General features: G+C 43.3%; 1 protein-coding gene across 5 annotated transcripts in view; it reads left to right on the top strand.

Annotated features, from left to right (window-relative positions):
- The window catches only part of BCL2L13 (BCL2 like 13), a 114,418-nt gene that overhangs the window by 54,114 nt on the left and 43,055 nt on the right, over nt 1-17,249 (top strand). For all 5 annotated transcript variants that reach the window (XM_048828259.2, XM_048828268.2, XM_075122292.1 and 2 more), the window contains one exon: nt 2,574-2,717. In XM_048828259.2, the coding sequence (XP_048684216.1) occupies nt 2,574-2,717 (144 nt within the window). The remainder of the gene's footprint in view (nt 1-2,573; nt 2,718-17,249) is intronic.

The following is a 17,249-nucleotide window of genomic DNA, read 5'->3' as shown; positions in this document are numbered from 1 at the left end:
AGCATCACACAGACAGAGAGAACCTTTGTTTCTCTTCCCCCCACTCCAGCTTTTGAAAGTATCTTGTCTCCTCATTGGTCATTTTGGTCGGGTGCCAGCGAGGTTATCCTAGCTTCTTAACCCTTTACAGGTGAAAGGGTTTTTCCTCTGGCCAGGAGGGATTTTAAAGGTGTTTACCCTTCCCTTTATATTTATGACACAGCCAAAACACCCAATACCTCTCACCCAATGAGCAGGCATCTTTATGCGCCCCATCTGGGTTTTCACAGCTGTACATCTGAGTAGGAGTCTACCCTGCGCTCTGTACCAGACTCAACCCTTGGCCTGTTTTTCCCATGTCGCTTTCCCTGTTTTCCACCCTGAGATTATGGCCAGGACCACCAGAGGGGAGAGGCTGGTTGGAGCAAGATGTTCAGGCTGGAGGAAGAGGAGGTAGCAGCCTCCCCATTAGAGGAAAACAGGCATTTGGAATTCACTCTAGGAGATCGTCTTGACTTTGACCTGGCTCCTGTGGCCAGAAACCAAACCTTTTCCTCATAAACCACTTTCTAGTGACTCCTTACGGGACTGGTCAGTCCTTATGGAGAATAGATGTGCAGTGCATTTATTGGGCAGCGGGCACTTTAAAGCTTAGTAATGGTTTCTCCTGTGCCTGCTCAATGTGCCTTTTTCAAGTGCTGATGATACTAATTCAAACCATTTTTTCTCTAAACTTGGCAAAGTGCTACATACAAACTTGGCACTAAGGGCAATTTACATGCTCATGGAGGATAAACTCCAAGTTTAAAAGTTCATCCGTTTTCTGCTTAGGCAAAACCAAGGATAGCGGGGTATTAACAGCAGGAAGTGTTTGTGTGCTTATGTGTATATAATGTAATGCTCTCAACTCACTTTTCTTCACTTTCCAAAATAATTCACTTTTGCGTGAAGACCAAGCATAGATATTGGAAGCACAAAAGGAGAATTTCTTTGGAAGGCTACAAACATGTTAAATTGGTCACAGAAGAGAAGATTTTATGAAGAAGACACTTTTGTAACATTAGGTATAACCCTGTGTCGTGCAGGCCATGCTACACTAGTCGGGCTCTTGTTCTTTCCCACCCATTCCGAAAGTACAGATCAGCCTTCTTGAAGGGATTTCCTAACACTATGTATCTGCCCAAGAGTGTCTGTGAATTTGCTGCTTAGTTACATTTTGACAGGTTTCAGAGGAACAGCCGTGTTAGTCTGTATTCGCAAAAAGAAAAGGAGTACTTGTGGCACCTTAGAGACTAACCAATTTATTTGAGCATGAGCTTTCGTGAGCTACAGCTCACTTCATCGGATGCATACCGTGGAAACTGCAGCAGACTTTATATATACACAGAGAATATGAAACAATACCTCCTCCCACCCCACTGTCCTGCTGGTAATGTGGGGTGGGAGGAGGTACTGCCCCACACTCTCTGTGTATATACAAAGTCCGCTGCAGTTTCCACAGCACGCATCTGATGAAGTGAGCTGCAGCCCACGAAAGCCCATGCTCAAACAAATTGGCCAGTCTCCAAGGTGCCACAAGTACTCCCTTTCTTTTTGCGAATACAGACTAACACGGCTGTTACTCTGAAACCATTCTTCTATTTTGTCTCCCATCTATTTGGTTGACAGCTAATATGCCTTGCACTGATCCTGGAATTCTGAATCCACAAAAATGACAGGACAAAAGAATATGTGGATTCAGAATTCCAGGATCAGTGCAAGGCATATTAGCTGTCAACCAAATAGATGGGAGACAAAATAGAAGAATGGTTTCAGAGTAACAGCCGTATTAGTCTGTATTCGCAAAAAGAAAGGGAGTACTTGTGGCACCTTGGAGACTGGCCAATTTGTTTGAGCATGGGCTTTCGTGGGCTGCAGCTCACTTCATCGGATGCGTGCTGTGGAAACTGCAGCGGACTTTGTATATACACAGAGAGTGTGGGGCAGTACCTCCTCGCAGGACAATGGGGTGGGAGGAGGTATTGTTTCATATTCTCTGTGTATATATAAAGTCTGCTGCAGTTTCCATGGTATGCATCCGATGAAGTGAGCTGTAGCTCACGAAAGCTCATGCTCAAATAAATTGGTTAGTCTCTAAGGTGCCACAAGTACTCCTTTTCTTTTTAGTTACATTTTGTGTTTCTATCCTGTTTTCCCCTTCAAATTGTCCTCACCGCCTCCATCTGTATTTGTTGTAGGTTATGCAACATCTGTGGGGGGAAGGGAGTCCTGTCACTGTTCTAGTTATCTACCTGAATCTTGTGTTGGGGAGGGATGGGGCACAAAAATGCACTGCAGTTGTCTTCTGTAAGAGGGTCTCCCACAGATGTTACTCTAAAGCAGAGATCTCTTCACCTCAGATGAAATGCTGCTGCCCTACGGTTCTATATTTTGGTTTTGTCCCATGGCTGTGTAAAACTGAAGCACGTAGTCCAGCATAGCTTTGTATAACTAAGATCATTAGCTTGTGAACTGTATGAATGCTCCCGTCTCTCACACAGTGGTGGTGAATCTAGGAAATGTTATCATTCTCAATCATTGTTTGTCTTTTGAAGGTGTTGGTGCCTCTGGTTCTGCTGCAGCAGTTCCTGATGGAGCTGACAAAACGAGGTCAGGAGCCACTCAGTGCGCTTTTGCAGTTTGGAGTGACGTATTTAGAAGACTATGCTGCAGACTACATCATCCAGCAAGGAGGATGGGTAAGAACGCAGTGGTTGGTTGATTGCATAGCCCTTTGAGAGTGTGCTTCCATATATGTTGTTTGGCTCACCCTCTGCTGGTCATTCTACTAATGAGGTTTAGAGGATTTGCTACTGGGTCAAGAGGTAGAGATAAGAGCAGAGATTTGCTAGCCACCAAAAAGGAAGGCTTATGTTCTTAAAGGGAGATATATGGCTTGGGATATGGGCTTGTCCATTGAGTTGAATGGAAATGGAATTCCAATCCAATTCTCCAATGGAAAACAATCACTGATCCTTGTATTGAGCACATCAAGATACAAATAGAGTGTTTCACTTTGGAAACAAATATACATATGCCAGTGACCATAGATGTACTGTGTGTTGGAGTTTGGTCTCTTTAATTTTTTGTTCCGCTCTGGTGAGTCCTGGAAAGTGTGTGTACAATATTTTTCCCCTCTTTGACATAAGCTTTGGAATGTCTTTGGCAGAGGATGATCTCTTTTACAGTAATTCCGTATAGGAATGTCAGTAGGCATCACTTTAAGACATGAGTGCCTTTTATTATACATCATGTTATCCAGTAGGTAATTAAATCTTGCACTAAATCTTCTTGCAAAATTCTTAAGTGCATAGTGACTTGGAGCTTGAGATTCATGGTGTATTGAAAAGTACATTTTAAAAATAAATATTCACACACTTTGTACTGGAGTGTGGTAGATCCAATTTCTGATCTATGTTGGAGTCCACCAAAAATGTGAAACCCCTTATTCCCAGCCCCAGCATTTTGTGTTCATAGTTGACGTGCTGGGTCTCCCAGGCTGGAGCCACACTGTGGGAGTTTGGGCTTCCAGATTATTTGTCTCAGGAAGGTAGAACATTGCCAGATTTCAATGGAATTAATCTGGGATTAGTGAAATGACTCCAGCAAGTTGGTTTTATTGTAAAAGTAAGCTGGTCAGGAAAATCCAGTGATTAAAGAGTCCTAACAGGAAAAATCACATTTGAACAGCTTCTCATATTTCAGTATTTTCACTGGATTTTTCTTTGGCAGTGGAGTTCCATACTCACTTCCTCCTTGTCCCCAGCTGCTGCTACTCCTGGCAACAGGATGTACTTGTTCCTTATATTGGTGCTAAGAGGTTGTTTTTCTGGTGCAGTCAGCCAATTTGTCTGTTTAACCTTCAGCTTGTGCAGAATGGGCAGGGACAGTTGTACATGGCATGCATTTCAGATCTTGGTTTAATTAGTTACCGCACTAAGATTCAAATGTGCATTGCTTTTGGTTAAATCTCTGTTTGCAATTTTAAGGAAGAAGACTGTTGGTGTTGTGCCTTATATAAAGCTGCTGTTCTTGATGCCTTACTTCTGAAAAGGCTATGCTCCATTCTTCAGCTTCCTTTTGAAGCGTTTTATAAACATACTTCTTAAAGCCCAGAGCTTCTGAAAACAAGCAGATTCCCAGGATGGCCTTGGAGGGAGGGAGGGTGTGCTTTGTGTTGGCTATGTGACTGTGTATGTAGCCGGGTAGACTGCATTCCATCGACCCTGTGCTTGTCTGTATACATCCACTCGGGCATAAAATCAGAATGACACAAGTGGCATAGCAAACAAGCTAGAGCTATTTTTGAAACAGAGCAGAAAAGGCAGGGAAAGAAACGAGGTGATGGAAACTTTCCAACTGAATAAATGTGGCAGCAATGACCCATCATCAGTTACTCCATAGATGCAGTGGGGGTGCCTGCACACGTGGTTTTTCGAAGAGGGAGTATGTTTTTGCCCTTTGTTTCATGTAATGTAAATATTCAGTTTCATTAGGCAATATCAATTTTTTGTTGGTTTTGGATTAGAGAAATCATATTCCAGATGCTAGCTACACTTGAAACTGTGGGTGGGGTATGGGTTACTGTTTGGGCTCCTGAAATGAAGGTAGCGCAATTATTTGTATTTCAAGGGAAAAGAAGTATCTGAAACCATGGCAAGCTATTAGCCAAAACCTTTTCCATGGCTATTTCTAAGTAGCACTCTCCCTAGGAGTTCTGTGTGGATTGTCGCAGGTTACCAATAGTGCCACTCTGCCAGGTTATATCCTCACAGTGCTAATCTCCAGTGAATGGTGACACAGGGACAATGAGAAGTGCATCCATGGTGCTGCCAAAGAGCTATTTGAGGATAAGACAGGCAGGTAACCAGGGCTGTCTAGTTCCTTATTCTTGTCACCTTGAAGCTATGCAGATGGAGCAAGCAGCATGTGCAGTAGTGCTTGTTTAGAGCTCATTTAAAACTGAAGATATACCAGAGCAGTTTAAGCCTGTCAGCTTGTGCACCAAAGGCAGAGGAAGGGGACTTGCTGAGCCTCCTTTGCAGAGGCAGGCCTGTGGGGACACATGGTCTCAGAAGCCAGGAGCATCATGTGGGCTGGAATCCACCCTAGTTTTTCCAAGGGAGTGTGGGCTTTTAAACTGGAACCAGCATCTTCCAGGAAGGAACTATTCAGTGGCAAGGAGGTAGGGGCTTAGCTGAGCCTTCTCTCTCTCTGACCATTTTTCCTATAGAGCCAGGATTTTGGGGACACATGGCCCCATCAACCCGTGTCTGCAGACAGCATCCAGAAGGAGGTGGTTCTACAGCGTCAGTGGTTCTAGACTCTTTGAAAGGGGGAAATGGGCGAGGTTGTGGTCAGGAATTTTAACATAATTAGAGGCTAAATCGCTGGGGCAGGGGAATGAAGGTCAGAGCTTCCCCGTGGAAGTCAGTGAAGTTAGCAGACAGTATGGTGGGGTGAGAGCCTCCACTACTCTCCAAGAGCCTCTGAGGCTAGAACTGCCTGTTAGATTTATCATCTCTCTGCTCAGTGGCAATGCGTGCAGAGTCGGAAGGTTCTTGGGAGGGTGGTGCAGGGAAGGGCAGAGGGACAGAGGTTTGGCTCACTGTATTGAGGGAGGGCAAGTGTTCATGGATAAAGGGGATGGTTTAGTTAGGATTTTAGTAGGTTTGAAAATTGAGATATTAAAGTAACTTGTGTTTGTAGAGGAGGGTTAGCTCAGGAGATAATGGCTTGATAGAAGGGCATTTGGGAATAGCTTTATATTTATCAAAACATAGTGTGCATCTATCATTATCCTGGTCACTTTGCTTGTATGTTGCATTCCATTCTCTTGTTCAACATTTGTGTTTTTGTCTTTTTAGCTTGTATATTTTTCAAGGCAGGGATGGTCTTCCTCCTTATTAAGGAAGTGTATGCCACATGCAATTGAAATATAAATAATAGCTACTAACTAAGAGTGGAAACAATTACTCCCATCTGGTTTGCAATCCCTGAAAACCCTGTCCTTCTGAAGATAGATGTGGGTTAAGTTTTTAGGACTCCAGGAAAGAAGTGGGCAATTTCATTAGATTGCCACCTCACTTGCTCTTTGTAGAGTGATAGGTTAGTAGACTATATCTTTTGCATTAATTTGTGCATGGTCAGTTTATGCATGGTTTCTGCTCAAGGGCAGGTACAATATTTAAAGCTCTCCAGACAGCTCACTAAGTGAGTTGTGGGCATGATTCTTTCTGTCCTGACGTGCTTATTGAAACTTGAACAGTCATGTGAAAACCTTGTTCCTTTCTCATTTTGACCCATTGCAAAGCAGTTCTCCAGGCTGATTTGGCAGCAGCTTAGCTCTTCTGTTTACCCTGAAGCTGTATTAGGGCACAAACAAACTGACGTGCAGTGCGCGTGCTCTCCCCCTCCCTCTCTAGTTCTGTCTCCCTCTCTGTTCTGACTTCTCCAGAGCTTAGTGCTGCTGTATCTGAAGCGACTCTTGGTCTCCTGGAAAAGTGCAGAGTAAGACCAGACAGCTTGGTAAGGCTTTTTTTCCCCAAGGCAATTTCTTTGGTAGTTTTCAAGCTCAGCATGTCCTGTTCCCCAGTTAGGTTTCATCTGCATTGAAAAGAATCTTTGGGAAAACCTAGGAGAAGAATTACAAGATTGATTTCTTGAAATTTAGCTGCATTATTGGTTTTTGTTGGGTTTTTTCCCCCCTCAGCTTTGCATTCTTGTCACCAGTCCTGCTTTTGGCTTGTAAGACAGAGGGGGCTGAAAGTTAAATGTGTGTCAGTATGCTTTTTTTAATCCAAGAGAGGTGCATTTGGAACTCTCAAGCATTTGTTTGCCTCTCCTCTCACTTGTAAAAGATTGATTCTTGAATATTCATTGTGACTCATAGCTGAAAGTGCCCCCCCTCTTTCTGGGTTGGTGCTGAGTTTGTAAGCAGACTTTTACTATAAGGAGCTGGCCCCTAGTACTTGGATCTAGGTTTAATTTTTAACTTTGATTTGCTTTTTCTGGAAGAGGCAAATGTTAATTCAGAGGGGTTATATGTAAGCTATTAGACTTCAAGCTGCTATCAATGTCAGGAACTCTTGCATGGGTTGGAGAGCATACATTTTTTTTTCCACTGGTACTGGGGGGATTTTCCCTTTTATTAGGGGGGTGGATAGGGTCTTTACTGTACCCCTTCTTGCTTCTCAGATTGGCACCTTGTGAAAGCAAGACAGTCAGTTTGCACTATGGGAGATTAAAATCGCCTTCTGCAGCATCCCGGGGACTCTGCCTTGGAGATGACCGTGCAGAAATCTACAGACACACTGTGCATTGTTGGAAAGACAAACAAGTTTAATGTGGTAGAAATACAAGGAAGGAGAATCTAACTCGAAAAGTTTATATAAGGAGTTTTTATTTCAAAATAGCTGTATTTAAAGTTTCAGTGGTAGCACATATTAATTAAACAGCATCGGCTTTGCCCCATAAGAATGGCCATAATGGGTCACACCAATGGTCCATGTAACCCAGTATCCTGTCTTCTGACAGTGGCCAGATGTCTCAGAGGGAATGAACAGAACAGGGCAATCATCAAGTGATCCATCCCCTGTCATCCAGTCCCAGCATGTGGCAGTCAGAGGCCTAGGGACACCCAGAGATTGGGGTTGCAACCCTGACCATCTTGGCTGATAGCCACTGATGGACCTTTCTGCAATGAATGTATCTGATTCTTTTTTTAATCTAGTTATAGTTTTGGCCTTCCCAACATTCTGTGGAAAGTTGTTCCACAGGTTGACTGTGCGTTGTGTGAATGCTTCCTTTTGTTTGTTTTATACCTGCTGCCTGTTAATTTCATTGGGTGACCCCAGTTCTTGTGTTATGTGACAGGGTAAATAACACTTCCTTCTTCACTTTCTCCACACCATTTACGATTTTATAGACCTCTCCTCCTTATCCCCCCTTAATTGTCTCTTTTCCAAACTGAATAGTCCTAGTCTTTTTAATCTCTCCTCATGTGAAAGTTGTTCTATACCCTCGATCCTTTTTGTTGCCTGTCTCGGTACCGCCCTAGATGACTCCCTTGGCACTGCAGAACAGATTTGTACAGGCCAACTTCTTTTGTGGCAATATAGCACCTGTGTGCCGTGCTTGGTAATAGGGAAGGGGTTTTGCATATTGGGTGGTTGGGCAATGCTGGGTAAGAAATTAGATCTCTATCTGGGGAAAAAGAAGAAAAGTTATACATATTCAGACTTTCTCAAGTGAAACTGGTTGAAAAAGCAACCTTTTTGTTGTTGAATTAAACTGAGGGATTTAATTGGTAAGGCTAGAATCTTAAATGGTGGTAATTTGAACCGGCTGACTGCAGGTACTCGGAAAAAGGAGTGCAACAAGATCTCTTCATGAGGCCACATTAGCCGTTGGATGTCGTGGAATCACTGGTTATAATGCCATTGTGGTGATTTTTGACGTGTTAGACATGTTTTCTTTGTATAAAAATAAATCAAAGGGAGACTACACACCAGCGATTGCAGGTTATTCCCTATTTCAGAGAGAGATGGATAATCTCCTTTTGTTCATTCTCAAAACTTTTTTTCAGGAAAATGGAAAACAATTTTTTTTCTCTCCCAGGTGTCTGCATGCCCAGTCTGCTCATAAAATTTAATATTGCAAATGTTCAATCCTTGATGATCTGGCCAGTGGGATTTCTGGATCTCAGTATGACTACATTAACATTTTCTCTGACCACTTGGACTTCCAGCTTTATCTATTTGATGTATTAAAATGTTTTAATTCATAGTTGTGTATCCTGAAATGTATAACTTAGCTGTTTGGTGTGTGGTGGTGGTGGTATTTTTTGTTTGTTTGCTTTGGACGAACATTGGGGGGAAAAGCTGGTAGAGCTCTCCTTAAGATTGTTAACATAAAGTGATAGGCATTCCTATCTCCACAGATTCTTCTTTCTGGCTTATCTGTGGCTCCACCCATTCTAAGAGCTCTGTTTTGAACCACATACTGATATGCTCAAAGCCCGTAAAGATGTACTTTATGCAGGGCGTGGTGCTCGTTGACCCTTGTGTAACCCTTATCTCTAGAGAACTGAGTCTGTATTGGTGAAGCATCTGGGCTTAGCATGGGTCTGTAAATGTTCTGGCATCTGGAACAGATGAAATTGATTCTGTAGCATGTAGGACAGCTTGGGCTGAAATGAGGCAGCAATGATTTTGTATAACAGTAAGGAATCAGTTTCTAGGGCATGTCCTCTCTTTCTTGAATTGGCTCTGAATGCACAGTCACACTTCCATTTAAAGTAAAGCTTCTCCTGAATTTTAGGCCTTGAAACCACATGGCTTCTGAATCCCTGTATCTAGGAAAACCTAGCAATGCAAGATTGATGCTGTGGCCCTGAGAAGAACCTGATTGCAGGAGATCTCGGGGCGTTCTTAGTGCATGACAATTTATAACTTCTTGGAGCCTTTTGTTTCTTTGGACAGCTCAATCGCATAGGCACAAATGCAGTAGAAAGGACTGTTCCAGGGTAAAGTTTGTAATTCAGGCCCGTGAAACTTACTAACTGAGAAGTGTGCACCCCGATTATTATTATTTTTTTTTAAATACGGTAAAGAAGGCTGAATGCATCCTCCCCTCATTTGGCAGATCAGAAATGTTCCCGATGTTGCCCACACCCATTGCCTCATCTTCTTTTTTTTCCTCTTGCCTCCTAAGAAGACATTAGCCTTCTCATGATTACATATGGAGCTATTTAACTACAAGGGATTCAAAGGATATTAAAGGGACATCAGTTTCTCCACAAGGTGGTGCTCCTGTGTGGCTAATAATTTTTTTTTTTTATAGAGAGCTTGTGTTTGTTTTTTTGTTTTGTTTTGGTTTGTTTTGTTTTTAAAGAGCCATGCCTGACTGCTGAAAGGAAAATAGCCCTGCTCTTAGATCTAGTAGTAGTCCTACAGCTCACTGCTGGTAAACTATAGTCCCTCTGTGGCAGGCAGGCAGTTTGTGGTGTGGTTTAGTGGACTGAGTGGTTGATGCTGTGAATAAAAGATGACTCATCTCTGTCGTTCAAGACCTAGGCAGCTTTTGTGTGTGTGTTGTTTTTGTTTTTGGAAAGTGAGATTTGAGAGAAGGCAAAACTCTGTTTTCTGAACTGATCATGCACTGCAGGAGCCGTGTGAACAGAGGACTGGATCCTGGGACACACTGCCACTTGCCAGGCTTAAATGTCACTAAGAGCTGACCCAGAGAGACACTTTCCCTTTACAGAACATTTTTGTTAAATGTAAATTATTTGTGAATTGGAATATTAGTAACCTTCTTTTAATGCTACTGCATGTTGATTCCTGACTAAACTTCTCTAGTTCTCAGAATGCCAGCCTTCTCTGAGGTGGGAATAATGCGGCATCAGCTAACAGGAGACACCTGGCAGGGGGTGTGTCTGAGCAGGGCCCTGAAGGAGATAGAGGTTGGGGAAACATTCATGAGAAGACAACAGTTATATGCCGTTGCTTACCCATGCCATTAAGCCTCTGCTGATCAAATTGGCTCAGAAAAGGGCTGGGTGGGTATTTACTAAGTAGATTACTTTCTGTGTGGCTGCAGTCCAAGCCCATGCATAACTCTCTGCACGTGTCCCATTCCATTACCACAGATGGATAAATGTGAAAGGCAGCCATCAGCCAAAAGCTCTGATCATGACATGGATGATGCATGGAATGCTGGGTTGCTGCGGAAGTATGGCTGTGCCCTCTGTGTAATGGGGGAGAGGAAGCTGGAGCAATTCACTTGTCGAGCTGAGCTGCTTAAGTAGGTCGCACGCCAGCCTGAGGAGCAGGAGTTACAAAACGCCTAAGTCCAAGTAAAATAACTTTTAAAAAGATATGGGGAAGGGACTTGCTGTATTACCTTGGGCAAGTCAGTAGTCTGGGATAGAACTCTTGCATCTTGGCCCTTTGCACTAATTAGTAGACACATAGCTTCCCTATACTGTTGCATTAAGCCCTGGTTTTACACAAAAAGTCAGGAAATTCTGAAGTAAGGCTTCCAAAGCAACAAAATATTGCCTCTTTGTGTGTTGTGGCATGTACTTCTGTCGTTCTCCTTCGCTAGGGTTGTCAAACTCTTTCTGAGGGCTTGACTACATGTACATTTAGTTTGCCACAAGCTGGGTCTGAATCTACTCCACACTAGCCTGTAGCAGGCTGACTGTCCATGTGGACCCTGCTGACATGCTTCAGTAGTTAATTAATGCACTTTGATCTACTCCACTTTCAAAGAGGACAAGATCAAAGCGCATCAACAAACTGTTAATGCACGGCAGCAAGGCCCACATGGGCAGCAGGCTAGTGCAGGGTAGATTCACATCCCATCTTGCCATGAACTCAGGCTTGGTTTACACTAGAAAATTAGGTTATTTAACTACATTGGTCAGGGGCATGAAAAATCCACACCCTTGAGTGGCATAGTTAAACTGATCTAAGTCCCCGTGTAACCAGCGCTAGGTCGATGGAAGAATTCTTCAGTCGACACAGCCGCTGCCTCTCTGGGAGGTGGATTACCTACCCAATGGTTCTGAACTATGGGTACATGTACCCCTGAGGGTACATAGAGGTCTTCCAGAGGGTACATCAACTCATCTAGATATTTGCCTAGTTTTACAACAGGCTACATAAAAAGCACTAGCCAAGTCAATACAAACTAAAATTTCAATGACTTGTTTATACTGCTCTATATAGTATACACTGAAATATAAGTACAATATTTATATGCTAATTGATTTATAATTGTATGGTAAAAATGAGAAAGTCAGCGATTTTTCAGTAGTGTGCTGTGGCACTTGTATTTTTATATCTGATTTTGTAAGCAAGTAGCTTTTTAAGTGAGGTGAAACTTGTGAGTATGCAAGACAAATCAGACTTCAGAAAGGGGATCAGTAGTCTGGAAAGGTTGGGAGCCAGTGACCTACCCTGACGGGAGAATCCCTCCCGTTGATGTAGGTAGTGTCTACGCTGAAGCACTACAGCAGCACAGCTGTACTGTAACTAAAATGTAGGGCAACTAAAATGATTAGGGGTTTGGAATGGGTCCCATATGAGGAGAGATTAAAGAGGCTAGGACTTTTCAGCTTGGAAAAGAGGAGACTAAGGGGGGATATGATAGAGGTATATAAAATCATGAGTGGTGTGGAAAAAGTGAATAAGGAAAAGTTATTTACTTGTTCCCATAATATAAGAACTAGGGGCCACCAAATGAAATTAATGGGCAGCAGGTTTAAAACAAATAAAAGGAAGTTCTTCACACAGCGCACAGTCAACCTGTGGAACTCCTTGCTGGAGGAGGTTGTGAAGGCTAGGACTATAACAGGGTTTAAAAGAGAACTAGATAAATTCATGTATGTTAAGTCCATTAATGGCTATTAGTGAGGATGGGTAAGGAATGGTGTTCCTAGCCTCTGTTTGTCACAGGGTGGAGATGGATGGCAAGAGAGAGATCACTTGATCATTACATGCTAGGTTCACTCCCTCTGGGGCACCTGGCATTGGCCACTGTCGGCAGACAGGATACTGGGCTGGATGGACCTTTGGTCTGACCCAGTATGGCCATTCTTATGTTCTTATGGACCACTGTAGCATTTTAAGGTAGACAAACCCTAAATGTTTGTGTAGACAAGCCCTAAAATGTGGTTCTACATCTTACTAGACTACTTCATGGACACTTCCCCTGCCATTCACAATTGTGTGGATAACCTCCTCTGCCATTCACAATCACATAATATCCCTGTGGGAGGTACAATAATTTTCTGCAAAGAAAAGTAATACAAGGAGATTAATATTTAAGGTTCTTTTAATACACCTGGCTATAGGACTGACTGCACCTTAGGCCCCTTTAGTCCCCCTTGAGTGCACCTCTGAGGTGACAGGCCTGGCTTTCTGCTCCTCACTCTGGGTGGAACCACATGTTCCAACCACTTTGTCTGAGTCTCTGGGCTGCAGCCCTCTTGGTTCCCAATAGTGTTAATAACACAGGCCCAGTTTGGTTCTGGCCTCCGTAATAGTTCCCCTTTGCAAGCCTGTGACCACAGTGATGCAGAAACAGCGCCATCAAAACAAAATATTAATCATACTTAATCCAGGTACAAAGCTTGTAGAGCAAAGGGGAAAAACAATAAAAGCCCTATATGCATGGGTCCTACTTACACCTTAAACTTTCCTTGCTAGCTGTTGTAAGATCCCTTCAAACCAGCTAACTCCATCTCTGGCTGGGAGAAGCAGGCTGTCCTGCTCAAAGCATCTGTCTCTCTCTGACCCCTTGCTAGCTGGTCAGCTTTTGCTGGCACCCAGAGCAGTCTTTCTCCTAGCTCAGGCCAACCCCCCTTCTTTTTCTAGGGTTTTTGTGGCTTTGATTCCAGGCTTTAGCCCTGGGAAGAGTAAATCATTCTAGCCTGGATGTGGCCAGATAGACTTTGTTCTTCATTGATGGCCCAACCATTGTTATCTTAACTCCTTTGAAGGTGTTTAACCTTAAGGTCTTATCTTTGCCATTGTTTTCATTTCCTCTGGATTTTCCCGTTGTGGCTTCCTTTGAATTAACTCAATGTATTCTGGCAGGTTAATGTTGAACAGAGAACCTGAAAGGCATATGATATTTATAAAAAATGCTATACGTAACTCCCTCATTTTCACATTTGGATCATTTAAAATAGGGATTCATGTTTTGCCCATAGTTCCTGGCTATGCATAACTGTAGATATAGGAGTGATTTTTACCACCCTTCAATGGGTATGGGGGAACTTGCAGGTCCTGGTTCTATTCAATTTTCGACTTGGATTGCCCTCTTGAACCTGAATTATTACATTTTGATTAAGTGACAAAGATCTTCCCGCGGAGTAGCAAATTTGGGCAAGGATTCCTGGCTGAGGCTGTGCTAGGGTTTAACAGTTATCAGCACTTGTTCATAGAGGACCCATTGCTAATGATGGTTGTCAGCAATGAGTCAGTTTCCTGGTGCAGGCAGACATAGAGATACTGAATCCAAGCTGAAAGGCTGTGTCTGAATAACTTTAAAGCAGATCTCCCACCATTACATTACCAGTGCTGCCACTCCATCAATGCACTGGTGTAGTTCAGCCTGTAACATTTAGATGGCCATGACCTCTAACCCTGAGGGTCTAAGCAACATGTTGATAACAATGCTGGCGGATGATCTACATAAGTGCTCCCACAATCACTAACAATGGTAAAAAGAAAAGGAGGACTTGTGGCACCTTAGAGACTAACCAATTTATTTGAGCATGAGCTTTCGTGAGCTACAGCTCACTTCATCGGATGCATACTGTGGAAACTGCAGAAGACATTCGCAAAAAGAAAAGGAGTACTTGTGGCACCTTAGAGACTAACCAATTTATTTGAGCATGAGCTTTCGTGAGCTACAGCTCACTTCATCAGATGCATACCGTGGAAACTGCAGCAGACTTTATATATACATAGAGAATATGAAACAATACCTCCTCCCACCCCACTGTCCTGCTGGTAACAGCTTATCTAAAGTGATCAACAGGTGGGCCATTTCCAGCACAAATCCAGGTTTTCTCACCCTCCACCCCCCCACACAAATTCACTCTCCTGCTGGTGCTAGCCCATCCAAAGTGACAACTCTTTACATAATCAAGTCGGGCTATTTCCTGCATAAATCCAGGTTTTCTCACATCCCCCCCACCCCCATACACACACAAACTCACTCTCCTGCTGGTAATAGCTCATCTAAACTGACCACTCTCCAAGTTTAAATCCAAGTTAAACCAGAACATCTTTTGGGGGGTGGGGTAGGAAAAAACAAGAGGAAACAGGCTACCTTGCATAATGACTTAGCCACTCCCAGTCTCTATTTAAGCCTAAATTAATAGTATCCAATTTGCAAATGAATTCCAATTCAGCAGTTTCTCGCTGGAGTCTGGATTTGAAGTTTTTTTGTTTTAAGATAGCGACCTTCATGTCTGTGATTGCGTGACCAGAGAGATTGAAGTGTTCTCCGACTGGTTTATGAATGTTATAATTCTTGACATCTGATTTGTGTCCATTTATTCTTTTACGTAGAGACTGTCCAGTTTGACCAATGTACATGGCAGAGGGGCATTGCTGGCACATGATGGCATATATCACATTGGTGGATGTGCAGGTGAACGAGCCTCTGATAGTGTGGCTGATGTTATTAGGCCCTGTGATGGTGTCCCCTGAATAGATATGTGGGCACAATTGGCAACGGGCTTTGTTGCAAGGATAAGTTCCTGGGTTAGTGGTTCTGTTGTGAAGACATTATATACACAGAGACTATGAAACAATACCTCCTCCCACCCCACTCTCCTGCTGGTAATAGCTTATCTAAAGTGATCATCAAGTTGGGCCATTTCCAGCACAAATCCAGGTTTTCTCACCCTCCCCCCCCCCCCCCCCCCAAACTCACTCTCTCACTCAAACCCACGAAAGCTCATGCTCAAATAAATTGGTTAGTCTCTAAGGTGCCACAAGTACTCCTTTTCTTTTTGCGAATACAGACTAACACGGCTGTTACTCTGAAACTAACAATGGTAGCGCTGCAGTGGTGGGATACTGCATATTGTTGTAAAGACAGGACACTATGCTACTAAGAGCTGTAGATGATTATAGCCTGAAGCAGGGAATAGAAGCCGCCTTGCTGGTGCAAGCAGGAAATTACTTTGACACCTGTGAGATCTACATTCAATGATTCTTGTTTTTCCTGCTATTAAGGGAATTCTCAAAAAGTTGCTGGATGTTACTGACCTTTTCTTTGCTTCCTGTCTGCTTTGAGAAACAGTGGGTAATGTAGGCCCTTGTATTGTGGACTTCTGTTCACGTCTGTAATCACAGCTTTGTCAAACATTAAAGGCAGGAATATCCCTTCTGTGGGAGTTCTTTGCTCAGTTAGAATGGAAGAGGGTGGGTTTTTCCGTTCCTTTCCAAGACCTCTTGTAGTTCTCCCCTCCCACCCACCAAGTCTGTTTTACTGCACCTGGTGGCATTCCTGTGGCATCACTCTTCCCAGATTTCTGTCTCTAGAGGCAGAGGCTCTTCTGAATTTTCCTCTGGCTTCTGCCTTTTCAGACAGACTTATTTCCCCCCTATTTTCTCTTTCCACTTTAGCATCAGTCTTCAGAGGAGCTCCTGGGGGCAGGGCTGGACACTCCTCTAACTCAAGGATAGATTCCCAGCCTGCTTACTTGCACTGACACTGATTGAACCAGTCACAATTGTATCTCCAAAGTTCGAGCTCCCTCGCTCTGTTCTGTGTTCTTAGCCCATGCCCCACACCACAGCTTCTTGTGCAAAGTCTGTAGGGTTGCTTTTTTTTTCAGCAGCTACCTGGACTTTAAGCAGATTTTGAGCCATGGTCCTGCTTTTTTTTTAACTATTGTTCCTGCACCATGAAAGCTAACACAGGACAGATCAGTCTGAGGGAGAAGAATCATGGGATATGTGGGGACCTCCCCCAAAGGGCCCCAATGGCGGGCTCCTACTGTTCCCAGGAGGCGCCCTTGTTACAGTCCCTTCTGTGCCCCGCTTTTCCTGATGTTCATACTTGTTTGCCTGAGAGCAGGCACACACTCCTCCAGCGAAACACTCTCACTCTTTTTGAATTAAAGGAGGATTTGCAGTTTTCTCCCTCTCTCAAGATTCCTAAGGTCCCAATGCCTTTCAGGCATCTTTGTCTCATCCTGCAGTCCCTTTGACTATCTGCTGAGTAGGAGGAAAAAACTACCAGGATGACATCTTGCACTGCCTCAGACTCGGAAAAGGCAGGAAAACCTAGTGGTTTTCCAATCATAATGGAACAGTGGATTTCCATTCAGAATAGGGAAAACTACAGGTACGGAAACTAATTGTTTTGTACATATTTATTTAATTTTTCCATCTCCAAAATGTGGTTAATGGTTGGTCCCAGGTTATAAAAATCCTTCTAAGCTTTCCATCTGGCCCTAGTTAATCTGTCTGTAGCAGCTCTGCTGCAGGGTCACATCTGTGGATGAATTTACGGAAATGCCCTAAATATCATTCATTTTGTACTGTGGCTGCTTTAAAAAAAATGGTAGCTTTATCCTCTTGATTTCCTGAATAACTCACTAATGCAGCTCAAGAAATGTTAATCTTGTGTCCTAAATAATTCATGACTGTATTGTCTGGCTTCTCTACTAAAACTTTCTGACTCTGATCTCTGAA

This window comes from Caretta caretta, chromosome 1 (genome assembly GCF_965140235.1).
Source record: "Caretta caretta isolate rCarCar2 chromosome 1, rCarCar1.hap1, whole genome shotgun sequence".
NCBI classification, from domain to species: Eukaryota; Metazoa; Chordata; order Testudines; family Cheloniidae; genus Caretta; species Caretta caretta.
The sequence above is the reverse complement of the archived record's forward strand: the minus strand, read 5'-3'. Positions and strand labels throughout refer to the sequence as shown.